Genomic DNA, 21,297 nt, shown 5'->3' on the forward strand with positions numbered 1-21,297 from the left:
AACAATGGCGACCTACTAGTTTAAATAATTTTACAAATTTTTCTGAAACGAAAACATTGAGAGGGGTTTTAATATCAAATTACTACATGTCCTTCTATCCGTGGTTCCCTTTAAAACGTCTTTAAAAAGTGAAATCCAATAATTTGGATTTAAGGCCTTGAAATAAAAAAATCTCCTAAAATGTCATAAAAAGTCTAAAATACCAATTTTGAAAGGTCTTAAAAATCTGTTGATGTTACTTTACTACTACTACTACTAGTAGTATTTCGTGCTCATTTGTATCACAGTGTGAACTAGCTTGGAATACAATCATATACTTAGCAAGAAATTCCTGGCCTTCAATTTTCCTTCAAATCTTTTATACATTTTTTGCCGGTATCTATATCAAATGGGTCTTAAATTTTATTCGTTATGGTCTTTAAAAAGTCTTCAAAAGTCTTAAATTTGGCTTGTTGAGACCCTGGCTATGCTAACGCGCTGAGTTACATTTAGTGTGTGGTGATCACTCAGCACAGACCTTTAAACGCTAAATCAACATTGCATATTCGCTTTTGCCAAGATAAGTAAACCAGTCTTACAATTTGTAATTATAATAATAATGCATTTTATTTATAACGCACTTTACATTTGAAAAACAAATCTCAAAGTGCACATTGGCAAAAAAGAAAATAATAATAAATAAAATGAAGAAGACTAAGAATAAAAGAGTAAAAGCAAAACGGACACAAGCGCAGATAAAATCAGATACCAATCAGATAAAAGTAAAACAGTCAAATAAAATTAGCTAGGATAAGCTTTTTTAAAAAGGTGAGTTTTTAGTCCTTTTTTAAATGCATCCACCGTTTGCGGGGCTCTGAGGTGGTCTGGGAGGGCGTTCCACAGACGGGGAGTAGCAGCTGTAAAGGCCCTGTCGCCCATAGTCTTGAGCCGAGTCCTGGGCGGGAGTAGACTGTGCTGTTGGCCTGACCGGGTTCTGGCTGAAGTATGTGATGTGAGGAGTTCGGTGAGGTAGGTGGGGGCTACACCGTGTAGACAGTGATGGGTGTGAAGGAGGATTTTGAATTCAATACGGAGGTGAACAGGGAGCCAGTGTTAGGTGCGGAGGATGGGGGTGATGTGCTCATGTTTACGCACCCTCATCAGGACCCTGGCAGCCAAATAAGCAAGATGGAGCACAGCCTTCCGTGAGCACATCCTAAACTCCGGTGTGGAGAGTGAGGGAGAGGCGCAGCTCATCCCACATGGGTGACATGACCCAAACACTGCTATGATGCAAGTTGACGTACTCCACGTACAATCTGAAAATGTCACCCATTGTGAACATAACAGAAACGTCGCATTTTCATCTCGTTGTCGTCTCGTCAGACAAAAGCTGGCATTCGTCTCGTTATGTTCGAGACTCCCAAGCCACGTTTTTAGCTCGTCATTGTCACGTCATCGTGATTATAAAATTTCCCATCAACGAAATATTCACGTTATCGTCATTGTTGATGAAAACAACACTAGTAGTCACACTAAGGGTCTTCTCTAGATAATAAGTCTGCATTTACCTGGAAATATCTTGCAAATTAACAAACAAATGAAGAAAAAGTGCATTCGACATAGCACTAGGAGCGCACGCTGCTACACTCGGAAACTCAAGTTGTTGGACAATGGAACAGTCAGGCTAGTAGGTCGAGACTGAACGCACCCTGAGTGCTTAGTCTTTGGAATGCAGATTGCCACGCATGTTGGATACCGGCAGAATCTCTCAGTATGACTTGAAATGAATATTTAAAGGCCTGCGATTAATGATTGAAGCGCTCTTTGACACCGGGTTTATGTGATGTAAAATATGCATGTGATTTTGGCTTAATGCGAGTGGCCTCGTGACCCACTGATGTATTTCTCTTGAACTTGAATGCCGATGGTCTGAATTTTTAAAGACACATTGAATACACTTGCATTCGTTGGCCTCAACATCCGTTGTTTAGCCCATTGACAGCGATAGACGTCCAATCCAATGATCGCTGCCAGCCCACACAAGTTAAAATGGATTTTGCGTCTATCACTGTCAGTAGCAATATCTATATGTTTTATTGTGTATTTTACTGTCAACAAGAACAAAGCATTCCTTGCCTTGCTTGTGTGAAACGTGGAATTCATTATTTGTTTATTTAAAGGGGCGTGGAAGCTGCTTCTGTAATCTTTCGTCTCTTAAGTTCATCTCCGGAGGCGAGTCGTAGGGGTTAATTCAGCACTGAGGGAGGGAGGGAGGGAGGGAGGGAGTTAGGGGGTTTTACTAGGAGAGAAGGAGGGCGCACACTGGGCCAGTTGTGCCGGTCACTCCAGCAGAGGCGATGGCCTTTTTGTCAAGAGCTCTCTTGTCTTCGCACAGGACACTCTGTCGCATTCACAATCGTGACAGTGGCGCACAAAAGAGGAGAGGGATGCCGTTTAAAAGGCTCTATTCTTCCCCGGATGGGTGGTGACCGTGGGTGCCTTGAGTGGATCATTCATTGGAAAAGTAGGAGAAGAACTTGCAAGACAGGGGAGAAGGCTGTCATTTGGGGATTTGTTTTGAGTCCTGTACCTGTTACAGTGATGTGACGTCTCAGAGAACAAACTTCTAAAGGATGCCGGCTGATAACTTGACAAACATGGAGGAAAAACTATGGATATTGGAGGATCTCAATATGATGTACATCCGACAGATTGCTCTCAGTTTGCAGGTAAAGCTTTTACACAAATTGTATTTATATTCATTATGTGATTTATTGTAATTTTGCCTTCGAGTGTCTGCTATAGCATTAACTGTCAGATTTGAGTTTTTAACATCTCTCTGCAGGGGTGTAGAACTGGAGTCAAACTGAAAGCTGTTTGTATTATTTAGCAATATGCTAAATTCAAAACTAGCATAAGATGAAAACATTTTTAAAAGCATATTAATATCTGTGGTAACAATGCTACATTTTTCAACTTGAAATTGGTACTCAACATAATACTTGATACCATCTTTGAATGTATATAATACTGTAGACAGATGTCCAATCATGAGGCTCTTACACACTAAAAAAATCTTTAAATTGAGGGTATCACTAGTAGACATCCAAAACATTTGAGCTGCCAGGCCTCCCACTTCAAATGGGGTTGGACGTCTATCGCCATCAATGGCGGCCATTGAGTTCACAAGGAAAATGCAAAAATATCCTCTATTAGTATCAAGAGTAGTGCAAAATCAAATTTACCACATGACCACAAAGTTGTGCAAAAACAAAAAACTGAGTATTGATTGTCCTTTGCAGTCATAATATTGTATCCGAATACAAAATTTCAGTATTGATGCTTTTCGATACTTTTGACAACCCAAATATCATCTACTATAATCTGATTGCGTGTAAACATATGTTCTACAATCACTTTTTTTTATTGTCCTTTTTTCACATGATACAATATTCATTTTCCATTTGTCCACTGCATTATAAACAATGTTAACACCATGTGTCCAGTCAGTTTTTCGCTTTTTCAACCACCCTTCTCTTTTTCAATGCACCTCGCATTATTTCTGCTTTTAAGAAAGAGAATAATAATCAATAGTTATTGACGTTATTGTTTCGAGAGTGGTAGAATTGTTGTTCTACATGACAGCCTGTACATCTCTATACCAGCGAATACAAACTATGTACCGTAATTTCTGGACTATTGGGCACCCCTGATTACAAGCCTCACCCAGTACATTTTTAAAGGAAAAACCATTTTGTACATGCATAAGCCTCTCCTGCCTATAAGCCGCGTGTGCCCACTTAGTAACAAGAAACATTAACAAAGAAATATACAGTTTTCAAAAGTTTAATAACACACCTTAACTTTTCGTTCCAAACAGCGCCGGCAAACACGGCAGTTATATAGCAGCGGCACGGAAGTTACATAGCATCAGCATGGCGGTGCAGCACTCATTGTGCTGGTTAATAAAAACATAAAAGTCTTTGTTAGCAATCTTCATCTTCCTCCTGTGCATTCAAACCATGGAAGTCTTCACCCTCAGTGTCGGATATGAAGACGCTCAGATGCACTTCGCCACGCACCTACTCAGTATGGTATCTCCATAACTCAGTCTCTCCTTCGCTTTCGCCTTCAGTGTCTCCCATAATGAGGCAAATTCACTCCTAGCCCGTGCTGTCCTCGTCTTGCAGCAGAATGGCCCCTTCGAAACCCGTTGGTGATGGCGGACTCTTTCACAGCGCTTCACGCTGCCAGGCTCCCCCGGCAAACTTGTGCAAAAGCTGCTCTTTGCATGCTGTAAGTCTTGGCAAACGATCTCTCGCCACTCGTCATCAAAGCTTCCCATACAACTCGGATGGCCAATTTAATTTCTTCGAGCATTTTCAATGATGCAGGTATGCCAATTCTACTCTTGCACAAAGGCGGATGCACAATGCACAAAGTTAAACTACCGGTAATAGTGCAAACTAGCGTCTTCCTCCACACATATATTCCACGTGTCTCACTCCCACATTCCATGCTCGAGCGCCCCTGGCGGCCGTCAGAAAAATACACAAATTGGGCGCATCATTGCACACGCCGCAGGACCCAAAATGAGGGAAAAAATTAGCGGCTTGTAGTCCGGAAATTACGGTAGTCTGTTGAACTCCACTTAATTTTTAAGTGCAAGTTGTTTTCAGCCGCCCTTTCTACCTTCTTATTTAAACTATTCAAGAGCCACAGTGGCAATGAATGTTTTTATCGACCTCCCAGCTTGCTTGTAAGCAGACTCAATGACAGCCGAAATCTATTTTCAGAGTACAGTGCGTCCCCTTTGGTGGCCTGTTGATCCCGCAGCTGTGCCTCGGTGTTGTTGAGTCCGCACAGGGGTTTGTGTAGTCATGCTGACGCTGGCGTGCAAGTTGGAGTGAGAGCAACATTTTGCATGCCATCCATCCTCTTGGGGTTCACGTGCAGTGCACAGCTGTGCATTTTGGGCCTCGCGAGTCCCTCTGGGAGTGTCTGTCCACACGTGTTTTAACTGTGTGTTACACATTGTGTTCAGATAGAGGAAGGAGTCATGCCATGCTGCCAGTGGCATTCGTACACAAACATTCTCTGTCTTTACTTTTGAAAGACTGAAAAGTCTTTTTCTTATCAGTTAGCTGGAAGTTGGCATTAGTTGGACTATTTTATGGATTGATGATTGTTAAAAATGTCTGTGGTGCAGATGTGCAACTGTTTTTCAATCTTAAAGATTTTGGAGTATGACTTGGAAAACACGGCATACACTGTATTTTTTTGGACTATAAGTCACACCTGGGTATCAGTCGCACCAGACAAAAAATGCGCAATGAAGAGGAAAGAAACATACAGTATATAAATCATAACGGAGTATAAGTCTCATTTTGGGGGGGAGATTTATTTGATTAAATCAAACAACAAGAACAGACATGTCTTTTTTTTCGGTGCCATTTTGTTCAGCCCCTCTCAGTTGTTTTTATGAGTTACCACCAATGTTCAAACACAGGCCTTGAGCACCCTCTTGCGGTATAGTGTGAAAATAACATGTGAAATTATACAGTAATGTGTTAATAAGTTCACCATAAGTAGAGTATAAGTCGCACCCCAGGCCTAATCATGAGAAATGCTGCGACTTACAGTCCAAAAAAATAAAAAGAAACGGTAGACAGTTTTCTTGTATACAATAAAACAGCATTTGTACGTTTGGATTTTCTTTGCATTCTTTGTCAACATTTTGTTTGTTTTTGTATAGCCACTTGTTTATTTATTTATTTTTTATTCTTTACATCGATTCAGCTATTATGAAGCATTTAATAAATTGTGTATAACGGGTATTCCCAGTTTGAGTCCTTATATGTCAAAGTAATAACAAATTTTGCAGTCATATTCTTTAAAACAGTGCACAATCATTTGTACACACGATTATTTGCTCCCAGCCCCTCGCACTTCAAAATGGACTGGACCTCCATTGCCGTCAACAGCAGAGAAGAAGTTCATATTTTTTCGGCTTTTCGAACAGGTCAGTTAGATTTACTCATTTTTCTTTGGCAATTGCATGTTTCGGATTAGTCAAACATTCTGAAACGGATCATTAATCATAAAAAAAAAAAAAAACAACAAAAAAAACAGTTCCACTAATCGTCTAATAGGCTTGTTATGCCTTGGAGCAATTCGGAGATCATGAGGTCTGTTTGGCCTAGGTTCATCAGTCTCTAATAAACATATTAGTTCTTGACACAGAGCCCGTATTTGTTTCACTCTTACATGAAAGTGTCACGCAGTCCAAATGCTGACTCTGGCCAATTATGATGTGAAGCGATGCCAGACATTTTAAACGTTGCTATTTTAATGCGTTTATTAGGAGAGGAATGTATTACAACAAGAAAACAATTCCGTCCAGTCTGAATGTCGCCATACAGAAGGATCAGTATTTCGCAGAAATACATTTCCACATGGTCGAGTTTGCCATCTTCCTCACTTGTTTGCTCTCCTTCATCTGAGCCCCCCCACCGACTTGGTAGGTTTATGAGACAGGGATTCTTTGTGTAAGGCTGAGCGTTACAGTTTGCTCTCCAACTGTAATTTCTGGAGGTTTATTTGCTCCCATAAAATCTCCTGCTGGATCATCACAAGTTGCCGTTATTACAGTGGAAAGCCGTTTGGGATTCTCCCTCTGGTCGTATATACCTGTAATCCACATCCACCCTGTCCACACGCCACATGAGCAACTTTATGACTCACAAAAGAGTATGGTGTGTTTTTTAAAAAACACCATATAACTACTAAAATGACAGGTTTCCACAAAGGACACAATGTCATCAAAGTCACTGCATTTTGTTGTTATTGTAGTGTGTAATGAAGGATCTTGTTTCTGTACATCTGAAAAGGCATATATTTCCATTCATATACTCAAACTATTTAATCATGATCAAGAGTTGTCAATACTTTGTTCATTAAAACAAAAATAACAGTGATTGGCCATCATTTTTAGAGGCTTACCTAATCTCCAAAGCAGCAATAGGTGAAGTTGTGGTGTAAAGTGCGTATACATTTTAAGGTTCTTTAGCTCTAACATGAGATGTTTTTTTGGCTCCACAAAATAAAGATGCACAGTTTTCCTCAAACAGCGACTATTTACAAATGTCAGGTATCGAATGTATCTGGCTTTACTTGTTATCCCGTTTAACCCTTGTATTGTGTTAAGGCTGTTTCACACTACATTAGCGACAGCCCACCAGTGTGAAAAGCGGCCATTGGCAAGCGGAAGACGTACAGTAGACGCTGAAAAGCAGGTGGACTCCAGCAAGCATATTTACTATAGTCCCAAGCACCAATACTTGCTATACTATTTTTTATTGTTGCACAAGAAAACAGTGATTTTTTCCTATTTTAAGGAGTAGGAGGCATTATAATAGCCGTGTAAAGTTTTACTAGTTTCAGTGAGAATATATATATTTTTGTATTATTTTTTAGTTGTGAACTACATTTCTACACAAACACACATTGAGGTACCATTTAGCTTAGCAAGGAGAGGTTTGAGACTCATTTATCGAGTGTCCCAGAGCTCGCGAAACTTTAAAAAATCACATTTATCCAGGTTTCATCAGCCGTGATTTGCATGTATCCGGCCGCCGAAACAGCCTGATAGACAGATATCAGTACTCCTGCCCCTCTGGTATTGGATGCATTGTTGATGTCAGCATGGCAGCGCTGTGAAAATATATCAAGTTTCTATTTTGGGCCCAATCCCTCAGCAAAAATGCACTCAAGACTTTCCACTCTACCCATTCTTCCCTTCACATTACGCTGCCGCTAGTGTGAAATGGCCTTTCGGGTCAAAATTGACCGTTTTCAAGTTTCGGTATGCTAAAATCAACGGTACTTTTTACATGCCCAAACTTGAAAACATTTCAGTCTTGACCAGAAAACAATAAACTGCAAAAATTTAGTATTTTCAGGCTGAGTTAAATTACAGACCAAATTTCATCCAATACCAAAAATATAGGCAGATTTATAGCACAATTCAAGGGTTAAACAGACAAGTACTGTCTGCTTTTTGTTCGGAGGTTCCTGCATTCTTCAGCCATATACAGTAATTTCTTTGTCAGGAGTCACGCAAGCAGGCATTGTTATTTTCATGCCCCGTAGCGAGTCACTTTTCAACTCTTCACGTTTTAACAGGTCCGTACGAGGAACGACTGCATTCTTGGCTTCTGTGCGTTCTTTTCTTTGCTCACAAGTTTCTCAGTTGATTGCTTCTTCCTGAGTCACAAGTGCGAGGGAGCCTGTTGTCCACAGAACGCAGGATTCCCCCTTCAATGCTGATGGGAAGCAGGAAATGGTCTTGTGTAATTACTGTTTCCCACCGGGAGTGACATCATGATAGCATTGAGCTGTTTGCCATGAATAGAATTAAACACAGCATTTCCTGTCACCGCAGACGGATACACAGGGATACTTTTTTCTTTTTATCTGACTTCCACATGGTTTCTGACCCTGCTAGGCTATTCTCACTTTACCTCACCTTGACTAAATCTTGCTGCACCTCCTCATTAAATCCAGATGGCCTTAGATGGACTCTTGTCTAATTTTAGACAATCGACTGACCTTGGATTTGTAGCAGGGCAGTGGTAGTGTGAAATAAGGACATTGCATTTCTAAGGTCATGAATGTCTGCCCCTGTAATAAAAACAGGATTTGCACTGATTCTCCAAGTCATCGGTCGTTTGCGGAAGTAAACTCATATCTCTGTGCTTGTTGGATTGCAGTGACCCCACGTTGAGAGGAACATGGACTAGGAGCCAGAGTTAACAAAAACACTGTGCAAACCGAGAGACTTGTCTTGATAACATTACCTGAGGCATTGGATTGTGCAGTAGTGGTGCCAGAAATAATATCAACCATATCTAATGGCATTAAAACATTGATTTCAAGTAAATGCTTTGTAGCTACGCAACAGGTCAATTGGGGTTAACAAAACGACAGCTGTAAAGTTACAGGCCTGGCTGATACCGCTGCTAAATCTAATAAGATCCAGTGCAAAAATTGTGTTGAAATGTCTTCCATTACAAAAACACTAATGATTGTTTGAGTTCTAAACTTTCTACATTACTTATGTTTACATTTCATTCACTTTAGCAAGAAGTGTGAACTTCTTTTTGCTGTTTTATTAGGCAGATTCATACCCACTTTCTCAATGAATAAATCACTATGCAGTGGTACCTTTTTAAAATTATAAATATCAATTCTTGGCAAGAGCGTATAACTAATCTTTTAGGATACAAAGTATTGCGATACGTAACCTTTTCGATGTATTGTCACTATGATTGGGCATCGAGCATCGATGGGACGCGGTTCTAACACTCCGGTTCTCCCGGAGCCGTTCGAATTTTTAAATTTCGATTCCATGTTTCGATGCCCTGACCGCCGAGCGGGAAAAAAAATGCTGCCGACAACCACGAAGAAGAAGCCACAGGAAGTGCGTGTTTGTGCATTGCAGCGTGGTTACAACCATGGACACGGTGCGGTGGCGCTTAAAAGTTTTACTTAACTTTACACAAAAAAAAAAAAAAAAAAAAAAAAAGAAAGAAGACCAGTCAGCTCAGTGCAACATTTGCAATGCAACTACAGTATATCATGCAAAGGTGGCTGCACGACCAATTATACATGACCGGCTTCATGGAATACAAGTGCCAAGTGCATGGCTAGCTGAGTGCTACGTAGTTGACAAGCTGCGCCGTCAGAACCAGGTAAGTAAAACAATACATTACGTCTGTCTTCTGCTGTCCCAGAGACCTGATCCCGGATTAAGCAGTAGATGATGGATGGATGGAATAGTATGAGAATAAATCGTATTATTACGTCGGGCTATGGTCGATATTGACATGTATATAAACCTAGATGCGAAATGACAGACTCAGCGGCGTTAGAACATATAAAGAGAACTAGATGCGAAATGACAGACTCGCTGGCATTAGTAAACAGCCGCCATCCTAAAACAGTAGACGCCTCGCGTATTAAAAGGATTTTGTTTTGGAATCTCTTGTGTTGCTTATTTAGAAAGAAGCAGCCATATGAAGCATTCGATTACTTTTACTTTACTTTTCATAGCAGTGAAAACATCACATCACAAAGCATCCTAGCCAGATGCTCTCATCTCTTCTTCTATGCATTATATGTACACACTCCTACAGCGCCACTCACTGGCCTAACTGGTATTGTCACAACATAAACATTGCATGTGTCTGTAAACATAACAGAATCGGTTTTACAAATAAGGAAACCTTATTATTTTGCCTCTTCTACATCAAATTATAATCAATCTAAGAATTTATACTAATGCTTCATTGTAGTTCCCAGCGAAGGTCCATGTATGGCAAAAGAATATAAATAAATCTTTTCTCCGTCAGCTTTTGAAAAATAAACATCTTTGTGAAAGTGCACGCCTGTGGAAAGAAACTTAATTACATTCGAGTTCAAAGACTGATATTTCTATACTACTTCAAAATAACCCTGTGAGAAGTTCATATAATTCATAAATTTCAATTGTATTCAAATTGTATTAACAATAATAAATTTTAAATTCATATAAATAATAATAATAAATTCCAAATTCATATAATTTTTTAAAAAATCAAGAAATTAAGACATTAATATAAACTAATACATTTTTAAACTATAGATTTTTTGACCCTTCCTTTTTTTTTTTTGACCCTGCCTCTTAAAAGAATCTGAATCGAGAATCGTTCAGAACCGGAATCGAAACATGGAACCGGAATCGTTTAATTTCAAACGATGCCCAAGCCTAATTGTCACACATCTAGTGCATAATTTTCTGCATAGCAATATCGCCATGCTACGTGAGTGCACCACATTTTTAAAGGAAAAGTAGGAGCACCTTTCATTGGAGTCAGCTGTTTTCACGTTTCAAATGCACCAGCTTGTGCGCATCTGGCAAATTTTATGGTGGTATGAGAGACCACATTTCTCTTGCAGTCCAGCCCCAAGTGCAACTGACCCAAGGACTGGAACATGTTACAGCCATGGTGACTGATCCTCTGACCTGCCCTATGATGAGCAGGGTTAGGTGGGAGTTTCTTACTGATGTCATGTTTGACCTCTCACACGCTCCCAGTATGCCAAATGTAGCTATGGTCATGCCGTGGATAATTGTAAGATTCTATACTGATCTTAAACAGCATGTCACAAGCAGCAACAAAATTCTTCTGTTACCTTTTTTTTCACCTTTGATTAATAACATTTCTCGGAGTTACATTACCATTTGAGTCTTAGCTTCTGTGCTTGCTGATTTCCACACCTCGTGCTCTGCAAATGTTAGGTCCTCAGAGGCCAGAGGTCAAGTTGACAGTATTAAATCTTCGCTAGCAGTCAGACAGTAAACCAGTATGCACTCGAGCAAGACTGATGAATCTCTTCCTTGTTGATGAATTTCCAGTGGCAGCAAAGGTTAATCCTTTTTGTATTGAATCCAAAAAACAAAGCATGTGTTTTGCTGGCTCACCTGTTGTGGAATTAATTCTGGGCTGCTTTGAGGATTTGCAGTTTTGTCTAATTAGTAAGCTGTTTGCAAGCATGCCTTGGGAATTTGATATTGGCCACAAATCAGGCTTGGGTTAAGGTTATTATTCAGTAGAATGAGTTTAGAAGATTTTTTTTTTAAGTGAAATGATACCTTGTGGCTAGTAAACCAGATGTCAAGTTGTTTTCCAATATCTTTATGAGGCTGTTCAAATAAAATTATCGTAAGTACAGTAAGTTTGTGTTTGCACAGTATGTTAGCTCAGCTAAACTCTGTTTAGCTACCATGGATGTTTTCTGTAAAGCCAACAGTCATGTCTGAGCCAATGCACATTCCTCTACAATGGAGTACTTCATCGAACACGCCTCCCTCTACTGAGGAGGGCTGGCAATGAATGATCACGTTTCAGTGCTTTTCACGATGCTAGACGTCCAATCCATTTTGCCTGGGAGGGATGGCAACGATCAATCGCTGCAAGCCACTCATAGTCAAAATGAGTTGGATGTGAATCACCTTCAGTTGCATGCAGGGGTGAAAGGTGTTTTTGTCTGATTTTTATATCACAGTGTGCGCTCTTGTATCTTGCTAATCAGTAGGTGGCATGAGTTCACTATGTTCCGTTTCTTCCTCAGTTTTATGCCAGAAACAGGCTGAGTAGAAAGGAGGCTTTATATCACAATGTGCACACACCCATTGCATTCTTGGAACACCGAAAAAACGATGTAAGCCTCTCTTCCTCCTACCAACCTCTGGTGTAACGACTGCAAACATTCCGGCTTACCACAGCACCCAAACACTTGGAACCACCCTTAAATGTAACACTTTAGTTCACACCCAAGCCCTTGCAGCAGTTAAGAAGGAGCAGAATAAGCGCTCTGTTATAGATGCTGAGGTTGGAACCAACGTCCTTTGAAAAACAGAAGGTAAAGAGAAAAAATACCCTGGTGGGTCGACAGGTGCTGTTATTGCGCTTTTCTTAATTCCATTGTAACTCCAAATTTTTCCAAAAATTAATGCAACACAGGGTTGTATTTTTATTTGTCCAAAAATTCCCAGCTTGACCAAAAACTAAACCCACAAAAAATGTGTAATGGCAGCATCATTTTTTTTTTTTTTGTAACCAAAATTGACCCAAAGCCAAACGGAAGTGACCCAAGCCTGTGCCAAATCAATAGGAATACCCCTAAAACCAAAAGAAAGTCACCCAGATTTACCTTGACGTGACCCGGAATCAATCCAAAATCCATAGGAAGTAAGGATGCAACAGTACTCGGTTTTATATTGAACCATTCGATACGCCCTCTTCAATTCAATACGCAAAAACATTCGATCCAATTGAAAAAGCTCCCAAAATGTATTTTCCGAACTTTTTTTTTTTTTCTTGCTATAATGTCCGGCGCATCTTTGCCTTGTTTAAAAAAAAAAAAAAAAAAAAAAAGCTATGGCTCCTCCCCAGCTAGCAGCTCCCCTCCACTCCTCGCGCAAACTGTCTGAAGTGATCCGTTGTGTGGCAGCATTTTGGGTTTGTTGATACACTATACCCACTCGTACATATTTAACAAAGACTATCTTGACGGAAATGTACAGCAATGCCCGCTACTATATGGTTGCCGACTTGGCTGCTACAAATAGCCTTGGTTTTACACCAGACAAACTAACTCACGGTTAGAAGATGAACAATGAGTGGCAAATTAAGAGCACTCTACTAAAAAAAAAAAAAAAAAAAATACAATAAAAAAAGAGCGCTGTACTTCTTACTCGTCCTGTTTATGAAAGTCGAATGTCAAATGCTGGTGTTGTGCAGTAATGAGCAGATGTGACTTCTGTGGTGTTTGTTAACTTTTTTGATGCCCTGACAACACTCGCGTGCACACACTAGATATCATCAAAATAGCAACCTAGATGTGCTACATTAGATCCCACCAAGTCCCATGCCATTGGCTGCGTGAGCCCAGAGTGATAATGGGACTTGTAGTCCATATACTACGATGAATTAAAAATCGCCTTGACTGAATGGAAGTTAAGCAGGCCAAATCAACCCATACCAGTGACTCTCGATAATGCTGCAAATGTTGTTAATTCAGTACGTAACACAGATGGACTCGGACCACAAATAGGATGTTTTGCTCATGTGGTAAACATAGCTGCTAAGAGAGCTGTAGCAATCAACAATGTGCCCCGCCACACTTTACAAACAGTAAAGATTGTTCTCAGCACTTTTATACAAAATTTCTTCAGATCAGTAAGAAGTAAGCACACAAATATGCACTAAAATGCATGTTAATATGATGGTATTGTTATTTTTGCTTATTAGCAAAATAAAACGTTTAAAAAATTAATATCACTTGTATTTTTTTGTTTCCGAGCATTAAATGTATTGAATCGAATCAAAAATCGTGTCCCTCATATCAAAAATCGTCCTAAACCGTGACTTAACTGTGTCTGTTGGAGCAATATTATACGTTAGCAAAGTTGTGTTAATAGCTTAAGTTCATATTTCAGTACTGGTCACCCATTGTATTGGCTTTTTGTATTTTGGAAAGATGGCGCCCCCTTTGTTTAGTTGATGGTAATACTAATCAACTGACATCAGATATGTTTAAATGGAAGTGAGAAGCTAGTATTGTTTTGGACACAAACGGGGTCGCCACACATTTTTTTGACCACCTAAGCCATCTGAACATTTTTCATACACTTACAAGGCATACGACCACGACTCATGACCATTGACCACTTACAAAAGTCGCTCAAGTCGCTCGCAATAAGAAATCCCTCACCATTATTTGGATTGTGAACAAGCTTGGAAACACCTGGATCGCGATAAACAACAACTGGGTCATCATCAGAAGGTGCGTCTGAAATTTTATACCTCGATTCGCCCGGCTGCTTAGTAATCACTAAATGAACATTAAGGGTGTTAAAAAATCGATTCTGTGTTATATCGTGATATTACGTCACGCAATTCTTGTATTGATTCAAAATCTGTTTGTATCGATCCTTACACGTGTGCTTTTGGTTGAAATAAACAATGCAATACGTCCACTAGTTGTCAGTGTTCAGCAGCCTTATCTTGCAATATGCTGAAGTCAGAACAGGAATGGGAGTCGTTATCCTGGGCGGCTTCTTTACACTACAGTCTCGCGGGGTTTGGCGCCACAGAGCAAAAGTTTCAACATGGCCGAGATGAAGATGCGTGATGCCACGAGGCACCTTTTATAAGTTTGAAATTTGGGCTCATTTTGGCCCATTTTACTGCAAAAATGGAGGCATGGAGTTACTTGCACTTAAGTTATGTTGCACAGTTCTAACTTAAAGGGCAACTGATGACCTTTCCGGATTTTGGTGTAATTTTATGAATATAAACTTGGGACAAGTTCATCAAAACAACCTTGACATTATCAACACGTAATTGTAAGGATAATTTGCGTTTTTTTAGTTTTTTTGCATTCCGTTAATGGTCCCTTCGCAAACCCGGAAGTGTGACGTAGGCAACAGAAGACTACCCACAGCTAGTAAAGCAGCAACAACGATGTCAGTGATATTTCCACCAAAGGTAACCATTCAGGATCGCTCTTTCGTGACGCTACCGATGGCAAAGGCTCCCAGGAAAGATGAACTACAATTAATCCCTACATGTTTGAACCTGAGGCGTCAGATAACGGCGATTTACTTGACACAGCAGATGGCGTCATGACGCCAATTGAAAGCTCGACACTTCACGAACGGGAGAGTGAGTGGTAAGTCCAGCATCGTGATTTTTTTTTATCAGAATGCGATTACATGGTTGTATATTTTTTCCATGCTCTACACATAGCTAAAACTGGATATTAGGTAATGGGACAGCTCCTACCGATCTAAATATGACAAAGCTAGCCCAAATGTGGCTAAATGAATGTGCTACACATAGCTAAAACTGGATATTAGGTAATGGGACAGCTCCTACCGATCTAAATATGATAAAGCTAGCCCAAATGTGGCTAAATGAATGCTCTACACATAGCTAAAACTGGATATTAGGTAATGGGACAGCTCCTACCGATCTAAATATGATAAAGCTAGCCCAAATGTGGCTAAATGAATGCTCTACACATAGCTAAAACTGGATATTAGGTAATGGGACAGCTCCTACCGATCTAAATATGATAAAGATATTGATATTGATATGTTATTGATATTTCAAAATAAATGACAAAACCATTTTATTTTCCAGGTGTTGCTGTAAACCGTCAAGTAATTACCCTTCCAAGAGTATGCCTGTGTCATCAGGAGATCCCAGACGTGAGAGCCAAACTTGAGGAGGCAGAAGCACTGACAGGGGCATGAATTACATTAAAAAAATAAAACCATAAATTGTTAACAACATTGACACATTTTGTTGACTGTTTAATGTATTCTATTGGTATATAATATATTGTAATTATATTACATTCTGAAAAAATATTTAATAGGCCACAATAATAAATGATACCAGATTTATGTATATGTATTTACTCTCTTCTGTAGCATGAAGTGTTCTCTATACAAAGATAATGCATTATCATTAAAATATGAAGGTAACTTGATTTTTCTTTTAAAAAATGTGTACTGTATATATGACTAGTTTATGATTTCATGTCATCAAAATTTGCTACATTTATTTCTCCTAAATCATCGTCATCTGATGTCGCAGACGGAAGAAATTCAGCATCTGGCAGGCCTCATAGGATCTCTTCAGTCGTCATCGCTGGACACCGCATCACTTCGGTCATCATATGACTCGACCCACTCTCTCTTGATTTTGGGAAACTGGGTGGCAACTGACTTGCAACGCTTTTTTCATCGTGTTGAGGGTTTCCGCCACTTAATTTTTTATGTTTGGCTTCCTGGAGAAAAAAAAAATCACAGCAGCATGAAAATATTGGATGAATCCTAATTTTAATTTAATAATAATTTCTTGGTGATCAAATAATAATGCCCCAGTCATAGCAGCATCTATTTGATGCTATTGTTCCCTCTTCAAATAGGCAGACCTTGATGTTAAAGTATAAAAAACGAGCCAAGGACCTATTTGGTGCTGGGGACATTTGAATTTACATAACACCTATTGATATAGTAATAAAATCACACGAGTAGACGACGTCAGCCAACCTCAGCCAACCTATCTACTTATGACAGGCCAACAGCAAAAAAAAAAAAAAAAAAAAAGTCGCACTTCAACAAACAGGCAGTAGGAGTCCCCCTCGTTTATCAAAAAAAGCCATTAATGTTCTACTTACGTCTTTGCAAAACCAAGGTTGCATTGTTGTAGGTTTTCAAAGCTGTCGTGGCTGAAATGATGAAAACAATGAGCCGATTGGGGACCTGTATGCATGCTAACAAAAACGGTCCAAACCTTTGCAGAAGTTTTTTTGGGACCACTCCTAGAGTCTCGAATCTTCCTGTGAGTAATTCATCGCTACACATCGAGATGGCATGACGAATCCCGCGAGTAAAACCCAGAAAATGTATGCAATATATGGCGAGGATAGCGTGGTGCTATATTTCCGCGTTCAGAGTGGTGGCGAGGCTTCCTGGAAGTTACGTCATGAGGTAGGGGTCGGCAGGACGGCGCGTCCCTCGTTGCTATGGTGTTGCTATGGCCATAACTCAAAAACTACGCGGTCAATTTTTTATTTTTAAAAAAAATTTTTAATGTGACTTTTTGAGAGAGCGAATGACGCATTTAATACAATTCAACTGAGTAAAACACTTAAGAGCGAAATCTGAAAAGCTCTTCAGTTGCCCTTTAATGAAGTTGTTTTTGGTCTTTTAGCTCTGTGGTGGTTGGTATACCTTCGATGCTCATACTAATGTTTTGACGTGCCACTTTTTTTTTTTTTTTTTAAATAACTGTTTCTTATTGACATGCTGTACATCTTTAAGGTATTTATTTATTTCATATTTAGAAGCCTGCATTTGAGCAGGTTTGGACTAAAGCTGATTTGCACTAAAAAAAGATGTTATAATGAAAGCCATATGTTGTTCAAACAAAAAAACAAAAGAATGTTTACTTCAATGCTGGATAAGGAATAAATTGATATAAATACTTTTATGTCCATTTTGATGAGATTTTTCTAAAGTGATTTACAAGGATCGCAATTATCGTCTTAGAGTGGAGTATTGGGATCCATCCATCGACCACCATGAAATAATTACCACACAATTTCTCCAGGAATAGGAATACTAAATTAACACTTCCACCTGCCAGCTGTATATGTGCTTTTTTCTGGTCTCAATGCTGGAACCACGTGATCATACAGCCTCTCTATACACATATGACCCACTCCCTCTTTTTTTTTTTCTTGCTAAAACTTAGCCTGCTCTACAGCGTCACCTTCTGTTAATCCTCCCTTTCGGCTCTCTGGCTTCACCATGCCAATCCTCTTTAATTTCATCACATTTTAGGGATCACATTGCTTAGCAACAACAACAAAATTACACCATCAGCATTGAGATAATCCAAATCATCTTTAATAAGATTACAGCTATGTGCTGTTCTCGTTTTCAGCTGTATCTCTTTGTCAAAGTATGTAATTAAAAAGCAGTGCGGCTTTTGTCTATGCATGTTTTAATGAATGTTTTTAGCTGAGTATGTAAATGTGCATTTTGTTGGCGTGTCCTTATAGATGCAATTTCTGTGCTTATATGGTGCTTTTTGCCAGTTTTTCTGTTATCTTATTGATTTTTGTGCGCCTCTGCCAAAGTGTATGTGGGAGTTCATCGCATTCTATTTCTGGTTCTATGTCTTCTCGGCAACATGATTTTCACACGCGTGGAGTCGCTACACGTCTAAACAAGTGGTTTTTATTCACCATAATACTCATTAAAACGACCTATTTCCCATTGGGAATCATCACCACTGAATCATCACCACTGAATTAGACTATTACAGTGGTATTTACTGCAAGTGCAAGCTGTTTGCCACCTGCATGCCAACAAGTAAGAGCATGAATGTGTGTGTGTTTGGCAGGTGGGACCTATCAAATTTGGACTGCTGCTGTCTGACCATATGTGGTACCATTATGTTCGGACTGAGGATAAGAAAGGAGCTGGCCCCATTAGTCATTTCTTGCAATAATTGAGAAGGATTTTATTCATAAAGTAATCCGCTTTTAACAAACTGAGCTGCAGTGTTGCTGCATGCATGTAATGACAATGGGTGTAAGGCTACAGCTACCAATACACATTGTATCATTGTAAAATCAGCAAAGTTAAAAAAAAAAATCCATATTGTATCACCTCGAAATTGGGGATTTACATCCCCAGTTTAAACAATTATCTGGTTCGGTACATTGCTCAATTACACAATGATTATCCAATGAAATCTAGGGATGTAATTATATATCCAAAAGGTGATATATTGCGATACTTTGTGGCCCAAAAAGTTATCGATACGCTTCCATCAAAATTTGATATATCGTTTCAGAAGGGTGTCACTGTTTAAAAAATACAAAGGAACAAAGGATTTTGCTGCCAAAGTCTTCCATTAGAACACTGTCTACATTAGCTCACTGGCTGCCATTGCCGGCGCTAAACATCCAATTCATTTTGACTTGACTGGACGTCCAGCGCCGTCAATGGTGCACTGAAACCAGAGCATTCACATCCAGTCTTTTGTGTGCATTTACAGGTCACTTCCTGTTGATTTTGAGTCCCTTCCTATTCATTTGGGGACATTCTTGAGTCACTTCCTTTTCAGTAACCCAAAATCAGTAGGAAGTGACCCATAAGTGCCCCAAAATGAACTCATTGCCTGTCATTGGCTGCCACTGATGGCCATAGACATCCAATCCGTTTGAAGTGGAATTGATGGCAGCGAATGAACAAATGTCTACTAACTCATTCCAGTTCATAGCAGAAGGATGAAAACAGCTTGTTTTTCTGCTTTAGTTGTTTTGTAGAAAATCCTAAAATGATTTCCTGACTCATGTATTAATAATTGCTGTATCGCCATATTTTGAAATCATCATTATCGTGAGCCTTTTATGCAAATCGTATCGTGAGGTACCCAGAGGATACACCATTTTGCTAAAAAGAGAAGTTTTCATTCAAATATCTTGAAATGTTTCACCAACAAAATTGTCAAATACATCAAAATTCATTTTTTATTATTATTTTTTATTATTTATTATTTATTTTCTATTCCTTTAGGTGAAATGTAACGTTATTGTTTGAACTGAATCAAAATCAAATTGTAGAAGACTTTGTAAAATCGCCAAATATCGTATCAATATTCAAAGTATTTATATCTAACAAACATATTTGTTCCAAGAACCATTTTTTTTATCACAATAACAAGCTGAAAAAGTTTCTTGGGAGACTAAAACATAACGACACGAATGCCAATTTTTGTCATACAAGACAACAACGAGACGAAAATTCGACATAATTTTGTCATATGTTGACTAGGCCTGTCGTGATAACAAATTTTAGTGTGTGATAATTATTCTCATAAATTATTGCGATATGCGATATTATTGTGCCCCCCCAATTGTTTTTTAACCAATTTACAACAACACAGTGAGAATACAGTATATATTATTAGATCAAGTACACCCATTTAAACGCGATATTTACTCTTAAATTCAAAAATACTTTTTAAGAAATCACAACCAAAAACAATAGACTATGCCCCTTAGGCAAATGAAAACTTTTCCCCTCATAGCTTCTGCAATGGTGTTCCATAGGGATGCAACGATACAGTTAAGTCATGGTTTGGTACGATTTTTGATACGGGGGATACGATTTTCAATTCAATTCAATACATTTAATGCTCTGTAAAGAAAACAATTATATTTGTTGTTGTTTTTTTTTTTGCTAACGAGCAAAAATTAAATTGCCATCATACAAACATGCATTTTAGTGCATAATATTTATGTGCTTACTTCTTACTGATCTGAAAAAAAAATTGTATAAAAGTGCTGAGAACAATCTTTTGTTTGTAAAGTGAGGCAGGGCACACTGTTGATTGCTACAGCTCTCTTAGCAGCTAGGTTTACTACATGAGCAAGACATCCTATTTGTGGTCCGAATCCATCTGTGTCACGTACTGAATTAACAATATTTGCAACATTATCTAGTGTCACTGGTATGGATTGATTTGGCCTTCTTAACTTCCATTCAGTCATGACTAGAGCTGAAACGAATACTCGAGCAACTCGAGTAACTCGAGTTTAAAAACTGATCCGAGTAATTTTATTCACCTCAAGGAATCATTTAGTTTTGCCAGCTCTAAGCATCACGTTTTGCCCGGACTACTTTTAATGTGGGACAACGCGCTGACGTCACATGTGTAGAGGAAGAAGCAATAAATTTTTTTTTTTTAATTACTGCAGCCGACAGCCGCTACAAACTACACCGACGTTGTTAAAAACTATGCCCGCATGTATGATGCTACGATGGTAGCAGGTACCGTCTGATGCATCTCATAGATATCGCATATATATAGAACTAGATGCGAAATGACAGACTCGGCCGGGTCTGGGTGGCGTTAGTAAACAGCCGCCATCTTAAAGCAGTAGATTTCTCAGCGCTAATAAATATAACTTAACTGTCACTCGATCACGTAACGTTAGCCCTGAGGAAAGCTACGTTCCTATAGACCCTACTCACATGACGTCACAACCACGCCTCCGCGCCATATTGTCCGTCAACTCATCGTGTTGACGCATTACCGCTACGTAAATTCCTCCTATTATGGTGTGTTTTTCTGCTCGTTAACATTAATAATCAAAATGGTGAAGGCGTGTGTGGCG

General features: G+C 39.2%; 1 protein-coding gene across 5 annotated transcripts in view; it reads left to right on the top strand.

Moving 5' to 3' along the window:
* The window catches only part of rtkna (rhotekin a), a 143,320-nt gene that overhangs the window by 44,332 nt on the left and 77,691 nt on the right, over positions 1-21,297 (top strand). Inside the window, exons 1-2 of one of the 5 annotated variants that reach the window (XM_057833074.1) lie at positions 2,326-2,506; positions 2,582-2,711. The exons of 3 other annotated variants lie outside the window; for them this stretch is intronic. In XM_057833074.1, coding sequence (XP_057689057.1) covers positions 2,616-2,711 — 96 coding nt within the window. In that variant the 5' untranslated portion in view covers positions 2,326-2,506; positions 2,582-2,615. Of the gene's footprint in view, positions 1-2,325; positions 2,712-21,297 lie in introns of those variants that run through there. One more of the 5 variants, XM_057833073.1, reaches the window with a different exon arrangement.

Source organism: Corythoichthys intestinalis, chromosome 3 (assembly GCF_030265065.1).
Source record: "Corythoichthys intestinalis isolate RoL2023-P3 chromosome 3, ASM3026506v1, whole genome shotgun sequence".
Classification (NCBI taxonomy): Eukaryota; Metazoa; Chordata; class Actinopteri; order Syngnathiformes; family Syngnathidae; genus Corythoichthys; species Corythoichthys intestinalis.